Source organism: Tasmannia lanceolata, unplaced genomic scaffold, assembly GCF_043159265.1.
Source record: "Tasmannia lanceolata isolate RefF3 unplaced genomic scaffold, GAP_Taslan_0.1 ptg000019l, whole genome shotgun sequence".
Taxonomy (NCBI): domain Eukaryota; kingdom Viridiplantae; phylum Streptophyta; class Magnoliopsida; order Canellales; family Winteraceae; genus Tasmannia; species Tasmannia lanceolata.
In genome coordinates, this window is record NW_027518696.1 from 4,585,834 (window position 1) to 4,606,695 (window position 20,862).

General features: G+C 38.1%; 2 protein-coding genes across 2 annotated transcripts; both read right to left on the reverse strand.

Moving 5' to 3' along the window:
- Positions 1 to 908: 908 nt before the first annotated feature.
- On the reverse strand, positions 909 to 6,284 carry LOC143852505 (uncharacterized). Its single transcript, XM_077361896.1, has 2 exons — positions 3,098 to 6,284; positions 909 to 1,679 (listed from the first exon to the last, which is right to left on the reverse strand). Exons 1-2 carry the CDS (start codon positions 5,829 to 5,831, stop codon positions 1,255 to 1,257), a joined length of 3,159 nt encoding a protein of 1,052 aa, XP_077218011.1. The 5' UTR covers positions 5,832 to 6,284; the 3' UTR covers positions 909 to 1,254.
- Positions 6,285 to 7,600: 1,316 nt separating this feature from the next.
- MPK16 (mitogen-activated protein kinase 16) lies at positions 7,601 to 19,599 on the reverse strand. The gene is given in 11 exon segments (XM_077362852.1): positions 7,601 to 8,146; positions 8,149 to 8,301; positions 9,351 to 9,511; positions 9,621 to 9,722; positions 12,426 to 12,637; positions 12,756 to 12,911; positions 13,055 to 13,204; positions 16,114 to 16,173; positions 16,308 to 16,435; positions 17,429 to 17,837; positions 18,861 to 19,599. Coding segments are annotated over 11 exon segments (1,662 nt in total). The 5' UTR covers positions 18,885 to 19,599; the 3' UTR covers positions 7,601 to 8,039.
- Between the last annotated feature and the right edge of the window lie 1,263 nt (positions 19,600 to 20,862).

A 20,862-nucleotide genomic window follows, 5' to 3' on the forward strand; every position in this document is an offset into this window, starting at 1 on the left:
TGACCTCACAAGCCAGGTGGCTGTATTAACATTTGGAACATTATTCATTTTGTGAAAAAAAAAAAAAAAAGAAGAGAAAAGAAATCTATCATCATATAGCACAAATTTCATCCAAGAACTTGGCTTTGTCAAGGACCTACACTCTTACCTTGAGCCGAAATTGGGTTGGGAGTTGTGTTCACAGAGCTAAAAGACTATTTTGCATCCCTTGCAGCTCTCTCACTTCTAAATGATTTGGTGGTAAATTTTCATGACTTTATGTATCATGAGTGGGGAAGATAAAGTATCATCAGACTAATATGGTAGTTTTGGTTTGATCCTTTGATCTATACTGTTCTTTCAGCTTTTGGAGATGCCTCTCACTTCTAAATGATTTGGTGGTAAATTTTCATGACTTTATGTATCATGAGTGGGGAAGATAAAGTATCATCAGACTAATATGGTAGTTTTGGTTTGATCCTTTGATCTATACTGTTCTTTCAGCTTTTGGAGATGCCCAGGTCATTCAAGCTCCTTCTTTACCAAATATAAAAAGAAAGAACAAAAACAAAGTCCTAACTTTTGCAAATATAAGGTTCAATGGGACGACTCCTAATCATGGGTGTAACTATAGAACAAAGGAGTAAATGTCAGTTTCCTTTGGTTTTCTTTGTCCTTATATTTCATGAGTTGATCTGGGTGTGATGTTAGTTTCCAATGATGTATGAAGTCTGTGTACCTGGACGGTCTATGTTTCTTTTATTTTGCTATATAGCTGTCAATCCTATTAATAGAAGGAAAATAACAACACAACCCCTGTTTTTAAGTATCTCCAGCTTAATTTTATTTTTTTTAAAATGAAATTTCTTGAGGTTATACATTTCTATCTATCTATTAAAAGTTGTTACAATCCCTTAAAGATATTGACAACCAGTGTGCTTTATACAGTTTTTTTTTTCAAGTGGTTAAAAAAACAAGGGAGTGCTGATATCATTGTGTACGTACACGCCCGTGGATACTCACAAACCACACTTCCCTGTTTTAATTCCTAAAAAGCCATCAACAGCCAAACAGAAAAGTGTTTAATGTAAAGAGTCCCATTTCCATTTCATTGAAGTTCTGAAATGGGTTAGAGGCAAGGTTTTATGCCCTCCTCTTGTATCTTTTAATCCTATTAATTAAATTTAAGGTGCCGCCCTCAGGTTCCTAGATAAATTCCGGGTACAAAAAGAAAAAAACTAATACTGATCCCGACGAACTTGGGCAAGATGAACTTCAGGCTATCAGTTGGGAGTTATGCCGTATGTTTCCATGAATCCCAACCCCCAGAAATATCTCTCTCATTACTTTTATTTCTTTTGCAACATCAGTCATCTCCATTCTTTCTCTTGGCGATTCTGCAGAACACACAACTCCAATATTAAGCACCGACACCAGGCATTCCTGCATTATAAAAGGTCTCTTATTGAAGTCATTCCCGTTGTTTTTTGTTGCTTGGTTGTCTTCATCTTCCACAAGTAATGCTGTGTCTATAATCTCCATCACTCGTTCGGGCAATGACATCTTAGTGAATTTATGAAGATCTAGACCATCCTTAAACATGTCATCAGTAGGTTCTTTCCCTGTGAACATCTCCAATAAAATGATTCCGTAACTATAAACGTCTCCTATTGAAGTTGCTGGGCCTCCTGTTCCATATTCTGCAATACCCACATCCCATATGGTAATGATTATAAAGTTCAATAAATCATTACAAACAAAGATAAAGTTGAAGATTTGATTTTTGATATAAAGTTCAATTGAAATAATAATAAAGAATAAATGAAATTTGTGAAAAGCTTTTTTTTGAAAAGATAACAGAATAAAAATGGAGGTGAAAAGTTTCAATGAAACAACAAGGGAAAGTTGAGTTGTTTCTTCAAATTTAGAAACCATTGAAATACAGAAGAAATTGTGCGATGCTAGAAAAGCATTGAGAGAAATAGGTAAGGACTAAAGAAAACATAAACTATGGAATGAAGAGAAGAAGAGCGTGATGAAAAAAAAAATGTAGTATAGATAGCCAATCAATGAATAAATGGCCGACGTTCCACGATGTTTAAATACAATTTAATAGAAGTGATTGAAAAGGAAAAATAAAACATAGTTAGTCGCAGCATCATCTTTACTCTTCTCTATATTTCTCACTTGAAGTGTAATGGTTTTCTAATGGTTCTGATTGAAACTCAGCATATTTAAACTCCACAATGGAGGTGAAAAGTTTCAATGAAACAACAAGGGAAAGTTGAGTTGTTTCTTCAAATTTAGAAACCATTGAAATACAGAAGAAATTGTGCGATGCTAGAAAAGCATTGAGAGAAATAGGTAAGGACTAAAGAAAACATAAACTATGGAATGAAGAGAAGAAGAGCGTGATGAAAAAAAAAATGTAGTATAGATAGCCAATCAATGAATAAATGGCCGACGTTCCACGATGTTTAAATACAATTTAATAGAAGTGATTGAAAAGGAAAAATAAAACATAGTTAGTCGCAGCATCATCTTTACTCTTCTCTATATTTCTCACTTGAAGTGTAATGGTTTTCTAATGGTTCTGATTGAAACTCAGCATATTTAAACTCCACAATGGAGGTGAAAAGTTTCAATGAAACAACAAGGGAAAGTTGAGTTGTTTCTTCAAATTTAGAAACCATTGAAATACAGAAGAAATTGTGCGATGCTAGAAAAGCATTGAGAGAAATAGGTAAGGACTAAAGAAAACATAAACTATGGAATGAAGAGAAGAAGAGCGTGATGAAAAAAAATGTAGTATAGATAGCCAATCAATGAATAAATGGCCGACGTTCCACGATGTTTAAATACAATTTAATAGAAGTGATTGAAAAGGAAAAATAAAACATAGTTAGTCGCAGCATCATCTTTACTCTTCTCTATATTTCTCACTTGAAGTGTAATGGTTTTCTAATGGTTCTGATTGAAACTCAGCATATTTAAACTCCACAATGGTCGTTGAGTCATTTAAAGCCATTACAAATCTAAATCTGAAACTATTATTAAAAACAAATCTAAAGCTGAAATCTAAAATTTAATGAATAAAAAACATTAATGAAGTTATTACCTGGAGCAATATAGCCAATAGATCCCTTCAACCCAATCGAGCTAGTTCGCCTTTGAGATAAATTATTGGTGATTTCTAAAAGAAACCTTGATGATCCAAAATCACCCACACGAGCAATCATATCTTCACCAAGAAGAACATTGCTTGGCTTTAGATCACCGTGAACAATCGGTGTTCCACAATGGTGATGAAGATATTCCAATGCTGAAGCCACATCAATGGCTATGTCTAGTCTTTGAATGAACTTCAAATTCCTCAAATTATGTTGTCCATATTCTTTTGGATGTAACCACTTCTCCAAACTTCCATTAGGCATGTACTCAAAGACTATAGCTTTGAAATCATTACCCCTATAATCCACACTCGAGCAAGACGTTAAAATTTTCACAAGATTCCTATGCCGGATGTTTCTCAAAGCTTCACATTCGGCAATGAAACTCCTATGAGCTCCATGTTGTTCAAGGTTGAGCACCTTCACCGCAACAATTGTTTGATAGCAATCCAAAATTCCTTTATAGACAGAGCCATAACTCCCTGCACCGATCAAATTGGCTGAAGAGAAACCATCAGTTGCTTTAAGAAGCTCCTTGTAAGAAACCTTCACATACCCCTCTAGTGAGGATATTGCAGAAAAAGAACCATGTCTCGATTTCCAGTTCCTGTAAAGAATGGCCAAGAAAAATAGCAGCAGCAGGAAAGCAAGAACCAAAATTGGGATTAAGATCATCACTTTGTATCCACCAAACCTTCCTTTTTTCTTGGAGGTGGTTGTGGTGCATGAGGGCAATTGCAGGCTTTTGTTCCCCCCACAGAGCATTTTGTTTCCTTGGATTGATATTCTACTCACATTTTCAAAGGCCCCCTGTTTTGGTACTTCACCCTCCAAACTATTGAAAGATAGATTTAGATTCTCAAGAACTCTAATCGTATCTAGATTTTTTGGAATTTGCCCTGACAAATTATTGCATGAAAGATCTAGGTCTCGAATACCTTTTAAATTGCTCAAAGATGAAGGAATTGTTCCATTGAAGAAGTTGTTTTTAATGTGAAGGTATTCTAAGCTTTGGCAATCGCCTAGCGTGTTGGGAATTTCACCTGATAATTTGTTGCCCGAAACGTAAAGTTGCTGAAGATTCTTCAAATTACCCACTTCCAATGGTAAGGAGCCAGTCAATGAATTTTGAGCAATGTCGAGTAAAATCGATAGGGAGGAAAGACCCATAACTTGTTTGGGAATTGTACCGTTAAGATTATTTCGATTGAGGCTCAAACACACCAATTTCAGACAATTCCCAAGACTCCATGGTATGCCTCCTGATAGCTCATTCCCTTGCAAATAGAGTGTATTAAATTGCATGGTGATGTTTCCGATTGACCAAGGAATTTCTCCTGATAATTTGTTTTCTGACAAATCTAGATTATTCAGCCTCTGTAGCTTCCCAATACCAACAGGAATAGTACCTGTTAATAAATTGTAATGCATTACCAGAATAGTTAAGTTGACAAGGTTCTCAATCCCTGGAGGAATGGTTCCAGATATTCTGTTATCTCCTACTGTTAACGAATCTAGTTGCACTGAGAGATTCGCTATGGGTGCTGGAAGTACACCTCCAAAACGATTGACTTGCAATTGCAGTGTTTTCAGCTCACTACAGTTGCTCAAAGTGCTGATAAAACTCAAGTCACCGGATTCGCCTGTTCCGAGTTGATTACCACCTAGAGCTAGCTCAGAAAGACCCTTTAGGCTTCCTAGATTCATGGGTACTGGTCCCCTCAAAGCATTATCAGTGAACCAGATTTGTTCAAATCCTGAAGCATTGGATAATGAGGTTGGAATGGGTCCTGTAAATAGGTTATTTGCCATATAAAGATATTGAAGGTTAGGAAGAGTGAAGCCCAGGTTGGGTGGAAGGCTTCCATGAAGTTGGTTGTAGGTCACAGAAAACTGATAAAGAGAAGAGAGATTGTAAATTGGGGGTGGAATTGTACCAGATAGTTTATTTTCAAAGATTAGAAGAACACCCAGATTTGAAATTTGGCCTAGTTCAGCTGGAATGTTTCCCTCCAATTCATTTGTACCTAGTTGAAGAACATTGAGAGATGAAAGGTTTCCTAGTGATGGTGGGATGCTTCCTATGAGATTGTTCTTGTAAAGATACAGTTCAATTAGCTTCGACAAAGACCCGAGTTCGATGGGAATTTCGCCAACCAGCTCATTGCTACCCAATTCAATGACTCTAAGCTCAGAGCAGTGGTTCAGATCAGGAGGAATTTTCCCACTAAACGAATTTTCTGAAAGATTGAGATATCTTAGTCTGGATAAATGACCAATTTCCACTGGGATTTCTCCATGGAAGTTGTTGCTTGAAAGGATCATAGTTCTGAGGAAGGAAAGGTTTGTCACATGAGGAGACAAAGAACCCACCAAGCTCTGGGAATTTAGGTCCAAGATGGTGACCCTTTGATGGTGGCGAAGACTACAAGTAACTCCATTCCAGTTGCAGAAATGGAGAGAATCATTCCATGAGCTCAAGAAATTGTGGGGATCATTGGTGATCATTTGCTTGATGGAGAGCAAGGAGAGTCTATCAGTTGCGTTTCTCGATTGGCTAGTGGTGATGGAAGAAGATTGAGATTGTAATATGTTGATGGAGAAGATAATAAGAGTGGGAAGGAGAAGAAACGACCAAAGTAGCTTTAAGTTCATAGTAAGATGTTGAAGCTCAAGCTTCATGAAAGTTGCAAAAGCAGAAGTACTACTAATGAAATTAAGTACAAGAAATGAGATTTTATATGGTGTAAGCCCATATAGTCCCTTATTTTTAAGTCTGAGATTTTATATGGTGTAGGCCCTTATATAGTCCCTTATTTTTCAGAAAGTACTGTAAGGATGATCCAAACCGTCCACGTGATGGAACACAGCAGTAAATAGGTTGTCCCAAAAATCATATATCCTATAGAAATGATATTTGTTTGGTAGGTAAGCTGGGTGTGAAACTCTGACCTCCTCGTTGAAGATCAAAGCCTTGACCATTGACATGTAGTGGCTCAATCCCATAAAATCTTCCAACCTTGCTTGCAAAGTCAGAGGTGGAAATATCACGTTGGGGATTGGAACTAACCGTGGGAAAAGAAGAGAAATGGCATGGATGGATTAAATTTCAAATCACGTTTTAATGAAATACTTCTACATTGGAATAAAATAAAGGCTAACACCAATGAGTTTACAAGGAGAATCCATGCATAAACATTGTTTGGGAATGGGATGTATGGGGAAAAAATTCTCCTTTCATCGTTGATGTATATTCGTCGGCAAACATATCCAATTATTCAATGTCAAGTCATTCTACAACCTGACTGCATCCAACTCTTCACAATGGTTGGTTAGAGTGTGGAGCAGACCAACCCCACCAAGGGTTTGTGCCCACTTTATATCCACCTGGATCATTTGATGTAATTGGCCCCACTTTATTTTTAAAAAAAGGTAAATGAAATGCTCACCACCCCTTTCTTCCTTGGGTAATCCCCTCTAGTGTATATATGAGTCACTATAAGGGGTGGCCCGGGCAGAAATGATTCAAATATAAATAGGTATTTATATTCCCACTACCATATTTTGATAACAAGACACGCCTGGTATTTTAGTATTTAAACTGTCAAAAGCCATTACAATTCCCAAAAAGGTCTCTCCGTCCAATTTTTTTTTTTTTAAAAAGGAAAAGACAAGATGAATTTGTCTCATTGACAAAACAAAACATTGTGGTGCAAATATCCAACAAAAATGGGGAAATGATATCAGCACAACCACGTTTTAATAATTGCAATAGCCCATCTTGTCTTTTATTATTTAAAGAGCTGTCAAAGATTATTACGGTTTCCAAAAAGCTCTCACAAGCCGATGAGCAAAGAAAAGAGAAGCTGAGTTTGTGCAATTTATTAAAACATGGTTGTGCTGATATCATTTCCCAAAAAATGTGCATAAGAGGCTCTAACCATCTGATGATTTCACAAACTGTTAAAGTATAAAAGATAAATAACGCCTTTCTTCAAAAGCTTAAGCTTTTAGAGAAGTTGGTAAGTTAACATGGTATCAGATCCAAAGGTCTCGAATTCAAACCTCCCGGATAGCAAAAATCCACATGCGATGGTCGGCCCAAAGTGGGACCACATGTGCCAAGTGGGCCACACGTGCGGGGGAGTGTTAAAGTATAAAAGATAAATAACGCCTTTCTCCAAAAGCTTAAGCTTTTAGAGAAGTTGGTAAGTTAACAACTTCCTCCAAGGTATTATGAAGTGAAGTTTTGTTCGATTCTTGGGGCATTGGAGATCCAACATAGGAGGATATCAGATGGACGGTCCCTGTCTAATAAAAGTCAAGTGCATGTTCCTTTGAAATCTTATAAGAAACCCAATATACAAAACATTCACTTCAACAAAAGAGAAATCTGCAAATGAAGAGATGGATAGTTTTGCAGCATGCCAACATCTTAAAATAGAAAGAGATAGGCTAAAATGTGGGATCTTATTAGAAAGATAATGTAATAAAATATAAAAACGAATTGCAGAATAAATGAAAAAAGCCAGAAAAGACAAGTTCTTAGCTAGTCTTTAACTGAAGAACAGTAAATAAAGCATTAGTCTTCTATTCTCTCTCCCATCTCCAATTTGCTTCTTTCTGTTCTGAAATTGTTTCCTATCCTTTTCTTTCATATTAACTGGACAGCAACAAGGTCAGAGTCAAATGATGCATATCCCAATTTACTTCAGATCAGTAAGGCAAGGCATACTAGGGCCAAACTAAACACGTCTTCTGACGAGCAATCGAGGAAGAACTTCAATATTTCAAGCTCTATTGCTGAATCAACACTGATTTAATTTACCACATCACCAGTCTCCACATCTTGCAATATGAAGTATGGGTCCATAGAAAAATGGATTCAACTCAATACCAATGACCAGTTCCAGCTTGACCTGCGGCAACTTTCCTTGCAACGTATGGCTTCTGCTGAACTGGGTTAGATCCTTCTATTCCTTCATCTTCTCTCTCTTCTTACAGCTTGGGTTTCTACTAGGATATGCACCATACTGAGTCGAAACTGCAGGGTTCCTAACCGCTCTTCGCTGTGTGTAAGCCTCTGCTGCTGTTCCACAATTGGGGTAACGCAACACTGAACCAACTACTTTCCCAGGCTTTGCAGCATTACCTATCATAATAAACAATTGTTTTTTTAATTTGAAAACTATCATAATAAACAATTGCTGAAAGAGAGTTAGGGAATACAAAGGCCCTGTTTGTTTTGGATTTTGAGAACTGATAAGAGTCCAAAACTGATTATTGGACTCAAATTTATGTAGTATAAGATCTTCCGAGTCTAGTAGGACTCATGATTCATGACATTGACATCATGATATTGATATTAGATTTACCAACAAAAGAGGAAAGGGGGAAAGTGGAAAGATGATGGCTTCCATGGTCAGCAATACTGACCAGTTGAAGATAGGTTTATAAATTTTCAATATGGTTGTTTAACTACATCCTTTCATCTTCTTCATGAAACTTTTCTAAAGGATTCATTAGCCGACCCCAACTAGTTTGGGACAAAGGCTTAGTTGAGTTGAGTACAGTTCAGTTCAGTTGTTTAACTACAGAAATTGTTGAGTTGTTGTTTAACAACAGAAATAACATCATAAATTAGATAGGACCAAAACCTTATTTCTGAACAAATTTGACATAAACTACCTAACATTTCTGGAATTCATTAGAATGCCCTTAAGAAGACCACATTGCAACTGGGCATGTGAATTTATATCTTTCATAGTTATGGGCTCAAATTTTAAGCCTGCAAAATAGAAAGGAACATCCTGTGTTTTTTATGCTCTACAAGACACTGCAATCCTTCATGCCATCTGTTGATGGAGGTCACCATAATTTTCCCAAGTAGTTAATTCCTCATCTGACTCATCTAGACTCGAATTTACAATAGTTAATTCACCCTTTTCCCAAGAGTTGAGGCAATTGTGGCCATTTACTTGGACGCAGTTATCGATTCAAAATATTCCTGGTGGTCTTTGACAAAGTGTTCGAAGATGGGAAGTTTATGTAGTTCTCCCTAGGTGTGGTAGGTTGATAGCAGACTAACTGCATGGAGATTGTTAACAATTGCTTAAAAGAAAGGCCAGCATCTTGGAAAAATACTGGCTTTCCAAGAACAATAAGACACTGTGGTATACACTCGGCAAGATTTCACTTTACCTTGGACTCTCTGGGGAACTTGGAGAGGAACTTGGGTCGTGGGGAGCCCACAAGTCTGGTCTGGTTGCGGCTTCTCGGTTTCCTTGACGCAACATTTAGAAAAATTGTCAGAGACATCTGCTGGATTTTGTGCCGTGTTATCTGAACGGAACACGCATGCCCTGCACAGAATAAACTTTCATCAACAACTTAATTGATATCAGAGAGAGGTTTATCAAACATAACAGGAATATGTGACCATTCGGGGGGAAAAACAGGAATATGTGATACCTGGGCAAAGATGTGTGTTGCCTCTCAGGTGGAGCAACTGTTGCACCATTCCCATAGTGCTCTTCGAGATAAGCAAACTGCTTCTTAAATTGGTCTACAGCGCTGCAAAAGAAAGTAGTGTGGGTCATGAACTGCACAACTCTAGAGGTTTAGGGTTAAAAAATGGTTACAGTTTCCATCCCCACCGAAATACATACCGAAATCAAAACGCAAAGTATAATAACGAATTACCATTCAAAAAAGTATATTAGTGGTATCCTATAGCATTATGTGTTATGCAACTTTTTTTTTTTTTTTTTTAATGATTGTGTCATACAACTATTTTTATATGAATTGCATGTAAAATGTATGGCGTATATGAATTATATGTACTGAATTATCCGACATACACCACAACACATGTCACTAGGTGTTCAATTTTGTTAAACCATTATTATTAATTTTTAATTGTTTAAACCATTATTGAAGGGTTCTTTTTTATTAAGTGATGATTTTTTAGTGTGCATTTGTGCCCTGAAGTTTTATCTTAAATGTCCACCATTTGCATATGTTTTCATATGTTTCCGTAATTTTACAGGAATTCCACCAAAGTTTCCACCCAAAACCGACATATTTTCATGTCCGTCGTGATAAAAAGGCACAGCGAAACAGAAACCTGCAAACTTAATGGGAATCAACCCTAGTTCATGGGGGAAGATTTCAACACAGCGACATGACACACATTCATGAAAAAAGTTTTCAAGGGAGAAACACAACTAGTATGAGAAATTTCTCTAAATTTATTCAAGAAACGAAGTTGATTTATATTCCAATGGCCGAGACAAAATTCACTTGGAGTAACAACCAGCCCCCACCCATATTCACTAGTTTGGATAGATTTCTGGTTTCAAAGGAATGGGAGGACCATTTTGAGAATTTGGGTGTGTAGGCCTTGCCTAGGCTCATCTCTGACCAATGTTCCCTAATGTTGTTCGCGGAGGGTGCTGATGTAGGTACAAAGCCTTTCAGATTTAACTTGACAGGGCTCGATGTGCCGTGTCTTAAAGATGAAATTGAAAATTGGTGGATGGTTGTTGTGCAGAGGGGCGGAAAACTTTTAGTTTACATGCAAGTTGAAATTTGTCAAAGAAAAATTGAACTAGTGGAACCAAGGTTTTAAATTTCCATTGAAAACGACACAAAGCGAACGAAATGTTTTATTGTTCATTCCCACTGAAATGCAACCTGAAACCAAAATCGTTAGTGTATTAATGCTAAACTATATCAGTTTGTGTTAAACAATTACATTTATATGAATTACATGTGAAATGTGGTGTATGTATTATGTATAAATATTTACATGAGTGAAATATGATATGTACTGAGTCATAAGACATGCACGACAACTGAAAGGAGGAGCACTTGGATATCATTGGCCAGATGGATGTGGTAGATGAAGAAAGAAGCCTCTCCGAGAGTGAGGAATCTGCTAGGTGGGAAGCCAAAACAGACAGAATATCCTCAAAAGGGAGGAGATAAGTTGGTGGCGGAATTATAGATCAATGTGGTTTAAAGGAGGTGATCGAAATACCTACTTTTCGACAAAATGACAAATGCAGGAAGAACAAGAAACAAGATTCAGAGTGCCATGGATGGACCAATTCTGATGGAGAAGAATGAAGGCATAGAAAAGGTCTTTCTCAGATACTATTATTCCGGTTATTCGAGCGATGGTGGAGACCAAAACTTGAGGGAGTGAACTTAAAATCCATTTATGATGGCTTCAAATCCAAGTTGAAAATGATGTTTGAAGTGATGCGGTGAGGGTTGTGGTGTTTATATCGCCAAGGACAAGGCCCTGGATCTGGATGTCTATCCCGCGGCATTCTTCGAACCTTTTTGGGATGTCCTCAGATCAAACCTGATGGAAGTGTTAGAAGAATGCCATGTCCATGACCGTCCAAGCAAAAACATAAACACCTCTTTTATTGCTCTTATTCTGAAAAGAAGAGGGGTTGTTGATGCAAAAGATTAACAGCCTACTAGTCTGGTTTGTGGTCTTTACAAAACTATTTCAAAAGGTATCACTTTCTGATTAAAGAAGGTGATGCCGTCATTAATTTCTCTGCCCCACAAGGAGGGGTTGTCGTCAAATTCTAGACAAAGTACCAATAGCGCATGCATTTATCGACTCTAGATTTCGTAGTAAGATGGAAGGCCTCATCTGTAGGATCGACCTTGAGAAGGCTTACAATCATGTGGACTGGTCGTTTCTGGATTTTATTCACCTTAAAACGAGATCTGCATATCGGTTGTGGATTTCTCTTTGCTTATCAATGGATCTCCCATAAGATATATCAAAAGCAGTAGGGGATTAAGGAAAGGGAATCCCATCTCTCCCCTGTTGTTCGTGATTGTGGGAGAAGCTTTGAGTCAAATGCCGCATTTGGCTGAGGTCAAATAAGCTCTTCCGTGGAGTATCCATCAGTCCTAACATCGCTTCAATTACCCATTTTCAATGTGGTAATGAAGTGATACCTCCTCCAAGAATTTCAAAAAATGAGCTTTTGATGGGAGTGCATCCGATCGGAATGACGGCTGAAATCCCCAGATCGATCGGCCTATCAGGCCTCCAGATCAACGATCAGCTTAGAACGGTGATCTCATAGTTGACTTTGTAGTTTTATTTAGAGCATTAGAGCTCGGAATTCTCTACAGTATACTCCATGGATTTATGATTTTGGTTTGAAATTTCAATTATCAAGGTTCAGATTTATCCTACTGAGGAATATAGGGGTTCGGAAATCATGGGTAGGGTTTCAATACCTTGGATACATGAATCCAGTTGAATCTGTTCCATCTAAGAACTCCTTCAGCATCTTTGGATGGTACTCAAGAATTTCTCGATAAATGAGCTCCCTTACATCTTCCTTTGTTATCCTCCGTCTTTCAAATTCGAACTCAATCTTAGTCACTGGCTGAGCAGAAGGTTCCCTGTCAACCTTGGCCAAGCTCTTGAAATAGGGATCGGCCAAAGCCTGACACCTTGTGGCAAAGTTTTGTTTTGTTAGACAGAGCATGCACACCTTAAGTAACTGAAAGAAACAGAATAAACTATGAAACCATCATCACCCAGTGGAAGCATGCCAACTGTACCTCTTCAGCAGTCGGTCGATCCCTAGGTTCAAATGCTAGCATCCTTTCTAACAAGCGGAGTGCGAGGGGATCCGCATTGGGAAATTTCTGGGTCAAAGGTACAGGCTTTTTCTTGCGCATGCTACTTAAATACCTCCGGGCCTTCTCATTACGTACCTATAAAGAGAAGAAAACTGGGTACATAAATCAACTTATTTAATCAATGAAGACATATTATGGAAAAATCATTACTCAAAACTGGATTAACTAATAATGAATGATCCCATTTGAAAGCAAAATTTTAATGGAAGGAAATATACCCTCGCAATGGCTTCAGCAGAAGGTGTTCCTAACAGATCAGTCATCAAGTCCAATTGGTGGACCACATTTTTTCCCGGAAAAAGAGGCTTCCCAGTTAAAACTTCAGCAAAGATGCAGCCAATGCTCCATATATCTATTGCTGGTGTGTACTGCAACAAAATTAAGAGGAAAATGAGAAATTCCCACAAGGCGGGGAAAAGTATATAATGAAAAGTGCCACCATTACCAACTAAAGACCTTATATCATACATTGGTGAAAGAGATGCACATCATGTCATCATATGTTGATAAACAGAGATCCAAAGAAACATGTGCAAATCTTAACAAGCACACAATGCGGCTATGTGTAGCATTAGTGGCTTATGCAGATAGAATTGACTCTACAACAGTCTGACTACCACCTGTAGTGTATGCCTTGTACTTTTCGTATGATGTTAGCCGATAATCTAATCATCCAACGACAATGTGTTTCACTGGTTGAAATGTTGAATGGAGACTTTTGACTAGTTAGATGCTAAATTTTTGGTTGCATTCTCAAGGGTTTGGCAAAATCTACCAGGATCTGCTTGATGCAAGTGCTTTTTTGGAACAAAGATGCACATGGCCTCCACATTCATGAATAGGATGAAAACGGCTCAAGCATGATCAAACGTGCCAAAATGAAAGTGACACTACTTTGGACATCAGTAGCACCCCTCACAATATCCTAGCAAACAATTACACCAGTAGGTTGGAAAGAATCACTAAACATCGATCCCCCCACTCACTCCCAGTCCCATACTTTCGCACAATGGCATTCCTCCATAACAGTGAATGGTCCTCACAAGATATCCACATCCACTTGCCAAGCAAAGCAGTGTTCATCACCCTAAGGCTTCTAAAACACAATCCACCAGCCCACTGGCTTACAAACCACCTCCCAACTAAGTGGTACTTCATTCCTCCACATTGCTGATCAGTAAGTTTTTCCGAAGCTTCTCCAACCTCTCAATCATGCTAACAGGACATCAAAAAAGAGACATAAGTAGACCAACATACTAGCAAGCACATACTTCATGGGCGTGAAATCTCCACTCGCTTGATCATAGGATCCCACATACTCTTGTGAGGTCTCCCAATGCACTATGGGAGCCCAAAATAAGAGTCCAGGTTCAGGATAACCGTGGGCCTGCACCCCAGAATGTGAGCAAAATATTCCAACTCCCTCTTGTCCATCCCGACTCCCAAGATTAGAAAAGTTCACCCTTTGCCTAGTCACTGCCTTGAAGCATCTCAACACCGCTTTAAGATTCATCACCTTCTATGTACTAGTCACAAAAGAGAAGGGTATCATCAGCAATTGCAGTTGTGTGATCTCCACCCCATATGGATTCAAAACAAAGCCCTGAACAAGCCCCCCATCACATGCCTTTCCAACATCCTGCTTAAAGGCTCAGCAACAATCATGATTAAAAAAGCTGGAAAGGGGTCACCTTGGAGAAACCCCCTACAGCTCTAGAACAAGCCCACTTGATGAGGAGCTAGTTGCCACTCACCAACACAGGAAACCAATCCGAGGAAACACAACTACAGGCCCACTTCCTCCATCTCACACCAAAGCCATCCTGTCCAAAAGATAATCGCGCAGTCCACCCTATCACAGGCTTCATCCATGTCAAGCTACGACCACATTTGTGATGGTAATCCAAGCAATCATTGGCAACAAACACCCCATCAAGAACCTGTCTCTCATGAACGAAGGTATTCTGTGTCCCATAAATGAAGGTGAAGGTGCACTGGGGCCTAGATGTAACCCCCCACCCCCCCCCCCCCCCCCCCCCCCCGCCCCCGTATTCTATTTCATGGACACCAAATGATGATCTTGTGATGTATTGACAGTGTCACAAGTACATAAGGTCTCATTTTTTCGTGTCTTCTGTGTAACAAAGTATGATCTATCACGATAATGGGTCTTAGTTATACTTTGCTCAAAGATGCATTTGAGTTCAAACCTAGTTGAAACTGAGATTGCATCTCAGCATGAACGTTCATATGTTTTTTAAGCATACCGATATGTTAAAAGTTGACACCTAGAGGATATATCAATGGTTAGTGGTTTGATCACCCTCAACCTTATTGTCATCCAGAGGTTTAGATCAAATAAACTAAAGCTACTTCTATCATTAGACCTGAGAGGTCTGCAGTGTTTTTGGTAGTCTGGTTAAGCATTGTGATTCGCTAGAAGTGTGATCTCACAATGGTGGGAAATCGCGCTTTTTTGGGTGTCCGACACATCTATTACAGCGCCCACAGATTAACATGGAATCCACATGGTTTATGCAATGTCCATTATACAGTTTCTAAAATGATCTAATTGATCAGATAACGGAGGCCTCCGCTTGACTTTGTTTGATCGTGCATTCCCAAATGTATTGTATTGTAACTTTGCATAATTATTTTGGAAGTTTATCAAAATAAGACTTTTCTTATCAACTCCACACAGATCAAACCGGATCTCATAGGTTTGTCCAAGAGCTCTAGTAATATAGATACTACATACAACAAGAATAAGGAGATGGGGAGAGAACTAGGGGCCGTTTTTGCTAGGAATGGACATAAGAGTAATAAACAAAGTGGGGGTGGAATAGCATCTACCGTTTTTGCTAGCGTGTTATTGGGTATTACCTTAACCCCAAGGGTGATTTGGGAACTTCATAAAGTTGCCTCCGACTAACCCCACTTTCTAGCTCCTCATCTGGTGGTTACGATGTGTGTGTGGTGCCAGGGGGGGGGGGGGGGGGGGGGGGGGGGGGGTGTGAATGGAAAATTCTAAGTGTAGTTTCTCCATAGATTTTCACAAGAAACCACTATCAGAACAATTTGATATAACCTAAACAAACATAGTAATGTGTTGAATGAAAAGCATATTGTTCCTTAGAAAAAGGCCATGGGAGCTTTGAAAAGTTCCACATGGAAGATAATATACAAATTAAAATCACAAGAAAGTGAACAAAGAAGGACAAACAAGATGAATGCATCAAACTATTTCCATGTAAAAAGGAAAATATAATTCATTCACCTTTGAGAAAAATGATCCACACAATTCAGGAGCTCTATACCATCTTGTCGCAACATAGTCCTATAAGCAAGGAAATGGAAAGCCGTGATTTCGCATGCTTACTAATAACCACTAACTTTTAGCCCTGAAACAGTACAGTTGAGGTCCAAGGAGAAACTACATGGTGCACCATGTTTAGCAGGCAAAATACATACTGTCCAGAATATGGCAGTGGGAGTATCGTTGAAGGCTACCCTTGCAAGACCAAAGTCACAGATCTTGAGTTTGCAGTCAGCATTTGCTAAAATGTTTTTTGGTTTCAGATCTCGATGAAAAACATTCGCTGCAACACCATGGAAGATGAAATCCGTAAAGAAGAAAAAAACAGAATGGGAAGAACGAAGCAAAAGGAATTAGCTGGCACCCATTTTATGAGAAATAATACCACGCATAAAGTTTTTGTTCAATGTGCATCATAAAAAATTATTGTTGATGATTAACATACTGTTGTGGAGTACTGTTTCTACCTATCCATGTATGCAATAAATGCATGCATGACGATTTTCTAACCCTCAACATACGTGAGCTTTAAATAAGGGAAAAAAATTTACAATGTTCAAAGACAAGCATCTCAATGATTATTGAAAAATGAAAAGCAGTGAACACAATGGAAAACATGTTTGCTCCTGCTATTCTTCAGAATATAACTTGCCAGTCAAGTAACGAGACAGACTTATGTATAACATTAGAGAACATCATGTTAGCAGAAACTTAGCGAGGCCAAGGGGTTGGCAGGTATTTTAGCAAGAGAAGGTGCAGTTGGGCAAGTTTAAAGTAACACGCAAACTGTGTCCAATTTGTACTTTCTTTGTTCTTTAAAAATGTTACTGATAACAGAAATAAGATGGTGTCATGCGTGCCCTAGGTAGACTGCAAACATGGCACATGTTTACCACTGTGTGTGTGTGTGTTTTTTTTTTTTTTTTTTTTTTTGGGGGGGGGTGTGTGATTTACTAGCGTCCATCGCATAAGGCATTTTGTGGAGTGTCTGTTGCATGAGAGAGCAGCCACCTCAGATGAATTAAATGAAAAAGACAAAATCTGAACGTATGTGGCTGCTCTCTCATGCAACAGACGCTCTGCGAAATGCCTTCTATATATATATATATATATATATTGAATTACGGGAATGACTTCAATAACAACGGGAATGACTTCAATAACAACGGGAATTGTAACAGCGAAATGGCTTACAGTGAATCCCTATATATACATATATTGAATTACACTAACAGATTCTCCTAAAGCAAAACGCAAAGGGACATCAGCAAGTCACCTGTATGTATGTACTTCAAGCCTCGAAGTAGCTGATAAAGAAAAAACTGATAATGTTCTGGTGTCAAATCATCATTAGCCTTAATAACCTGATGCAAATCAGACTCCATGAGTTCAAAGACAACATATATGTCTTTGAATTCCCTTCGTGAAGGAGGCAACAAGATGTGTTTGATTTCCACAATGTCAGGATGACGCAGGATTCTGAGAAACTTAATCTCACGAAGTATGCGAGTGGCATCGGAGACATGTTCGAATATATCATTAATCTTCTTAATGGCAACTTTCTCCCCAGCATGTGTATCGTATGCAGAGCAAACAACACCATAGCTTCCTTTACCTATTACTTCTTCAATTCTGTACCTGCAACCTTCACCATACTCGGTGAAAAAGTCCACTTCCCCAGATGCCTGAATCACCACATTCCAAGAAACATGTCATTGAATCAGTACGAAACATTTGTTTGGTTCCATAGAATGAATCTGACATGACCCATAAATCAGCACTTCACTGATTGTGATTGCAACACATTTCAACATACAAAACATGTCATTGTTGCCATTCAAAAAAAAATGTCATTGTTTCCATTGGACATACAATCATCTACTCATTAAACCCAACCAGAAACTACTGAAAAAAAAATTACATGAATAAAGCATAATTCAGCTCCAATATTGATGAAATTGAAAGAAAGAACATGATTATGGATTGAAATCCCTCTTCCCTCAGAAAGAAACAGAATTATAATTTCATTTCCATGTATTCTGATCAGATATACTTTCGTTCTAGGGATTTCAATCTTCTAAGTTCTGCTGAGTTGAAACACACAAAGTTTCACATATGAGCACACAAGCACAACAATACTCGGAACAAAATGGCACAAGTTACAATGGAAACCTTTGACTTGCGTAATCCAATATGATGATAGAAACTCTCCGGGAATATGTAGAAAGCAAGAATAATTACACATTTTAGAGCTTACAAGAGAATGGCTATCATAAGGTAGATAAATCAAATTGGTTCCAGTCTAAAAGCAAGTCGCTGCATATAATAAAGAAACAGATAGCTACAGGGACTATTATCACCCACCAGCTATGAGTTATCAAATTGGTTTTTAACAGATCCACACAAGAATTGTTCCAATTCATCCATATAGAGTAAAATCAAGTAAGAGAAAAAAAAAAACTCAAACAATATGCTCTTCACACCAAAAAAGGAAAAAAATTGCAAACTGTATGATTGACAAATTTCATAAATTCTTGCATAGAATAGAAATCTATTGAAATTCCGACCGAGTCTACGAAATCCACACAAAAAACCGTACTAAACAATACAGAGATCTTGAATCGTTAAACTAGGGCTGATCGTGGTGATGATTTATCCAGAAACAGATAAGTAATTACAGAAGGAAGAAAAACAAATTAAGAAATTACCTTTCTTCGCTGATCCGGCTGCATCTCAGCGACTCAAAATATTCCAAAGCAGATGATTGAGAAATGCATCTCTCAAAGTAGAAACATTAAGAAGGAAGCAGAAAACCCTAAATTCAACACTTAAACTAACAGAGAGACAAAAATCTTCAGTTCAGAAAAAGCAGAAACAAAAAATCATTAGTCCAAAGGGAAGCCGAAAATACCTAATATTTACACTAAAATTAGCGATGAAAAACAAAAAAAAATCTCTGTTTAAAAGAAGAAATCAGAGATGATGAGACAATAATAAAGCATAAATCCTTACATTTCCATCTAAAAGCAACAAAACCAACTCAAATCAAATAACTTGAAATCTCAACGCAGAAAAATCCTTAGTTTTCACACAAAAGTATGGATTAAAATAACCGAAATTTATGATGAGACGAGGCAAAATTTTTTAAAATATCCCGCTGAAATTAGCTGTAAACGAGAGTCTCCGGATCACACGACAGCGATAATCCCTATACCTAAATTCTTCCGCTAAAAGTAGCGGAAATCCCTAAATCTCCCAAATATATCAGGAAAGCTAGGGTTTTGTTTTCTTAGGCAGAAAATTAGCAGAAAAAATACGATTTCTAGATCGGATTGGATCGAGCGAATAACAGGAGATAGATCTGGAGTACTGTTTTTGCAGAGAGAAGAGGAGTATAAAAGATCTTGACTCGAAGAACCCGAGAGAGAGAGAGAGAGAGAGAGAGAGAGAGAGAGAGGACATGAAGGGAATAAAAGATGGAAAATGGATATTTAAAGGGAAAAAATAACTGTGAGGAAAAAAAGGTAATCTTTTTGATACTCACACCTCTTCACATAATTAGTTGGACGAAAATGCCACTGGATTAGTAACGTTTTTGTTTATGACATACCCTCGTTTTGATACTCACCCCCTTTTTTCTTTTTATTTCCAGGATCAATCGTGTGGGGCCAAACAAGTGTAAATGGATGGTCATGCTAGAGGAATGACCTCATTTTTTATTGATCTGAACCGTCCATCTGTCAGAACTTGCTTCTAATTGTCTGATTTTTGGGTCATAGAAGATCCGAAGCAATGCCGATCAAGTGGACGGTTCAGATCAATCAAAGGTGGGACCCATTATGCTACGAAACATTCTTCGTGCTAAATTATATGATATATGATTATCTTAGTTCTATTCAATTGAATAAACACTAGAAGCTCATACCAGATGCCATAGCCTTGATTTGGGTTGTGGATTCCGATATTGCTCCACGGCAAAGCCGCGATGGGAACCGCTCTCTCTCTCTCTCCCTCTCTCCCTGTGTCACTCAAAATGTATCTGTCCCAACTAGGGTATTTATAGAATTTTCATAAGTTGTTTGGCTCACCCATGACGCCCACAAGATCAACTTAGAATTCCTTGCTTTCAGGTACACAATACCTTACGATAAGCCGAAAGATATGAGATAATCCTTATCTCTCTTTTTCTAGAAGAGTTGGTCATTCGGCAAAATTAGAACTCTTAACAAAATCGTATTGATCTAGGCCATTGATTTCGCCACGGCCACCTACGGTTGGGATTTCATCCTAACAGTTTCCCACTTGGCCTGCGCAAATCCTTAGGCTTAACAATGATCGGACGATCCTAATCGTCAAATTAGTGGTGCATAAACAATCAATGGAGGAGATTGGGACAACATGGATTACCTCTGGTTGCAGATTAGGTATTTTTCTTAAGGGTGCAAATAATTTAAATGACAATAATTAGTCTGGCTTGGAAGGGTAGTTTGGTCATAGGGATGATATAAAAGTCAAACATGAAAGTTTTTTAAAAAGATGGTGGTATCAAAGTAATTAAATCGAAGGAGGATGAGGATTGTGTAATTTTCTGAGTGGAAAAGAAAGCCCATGTGCGGGTGGGGCCAGAAAAGCGAGAGACCGTGGTGATGGGAATTTGCTTGTACCATTTTACAAAAATATCCCTAGAATTTTAGAAAACAACCATACCAC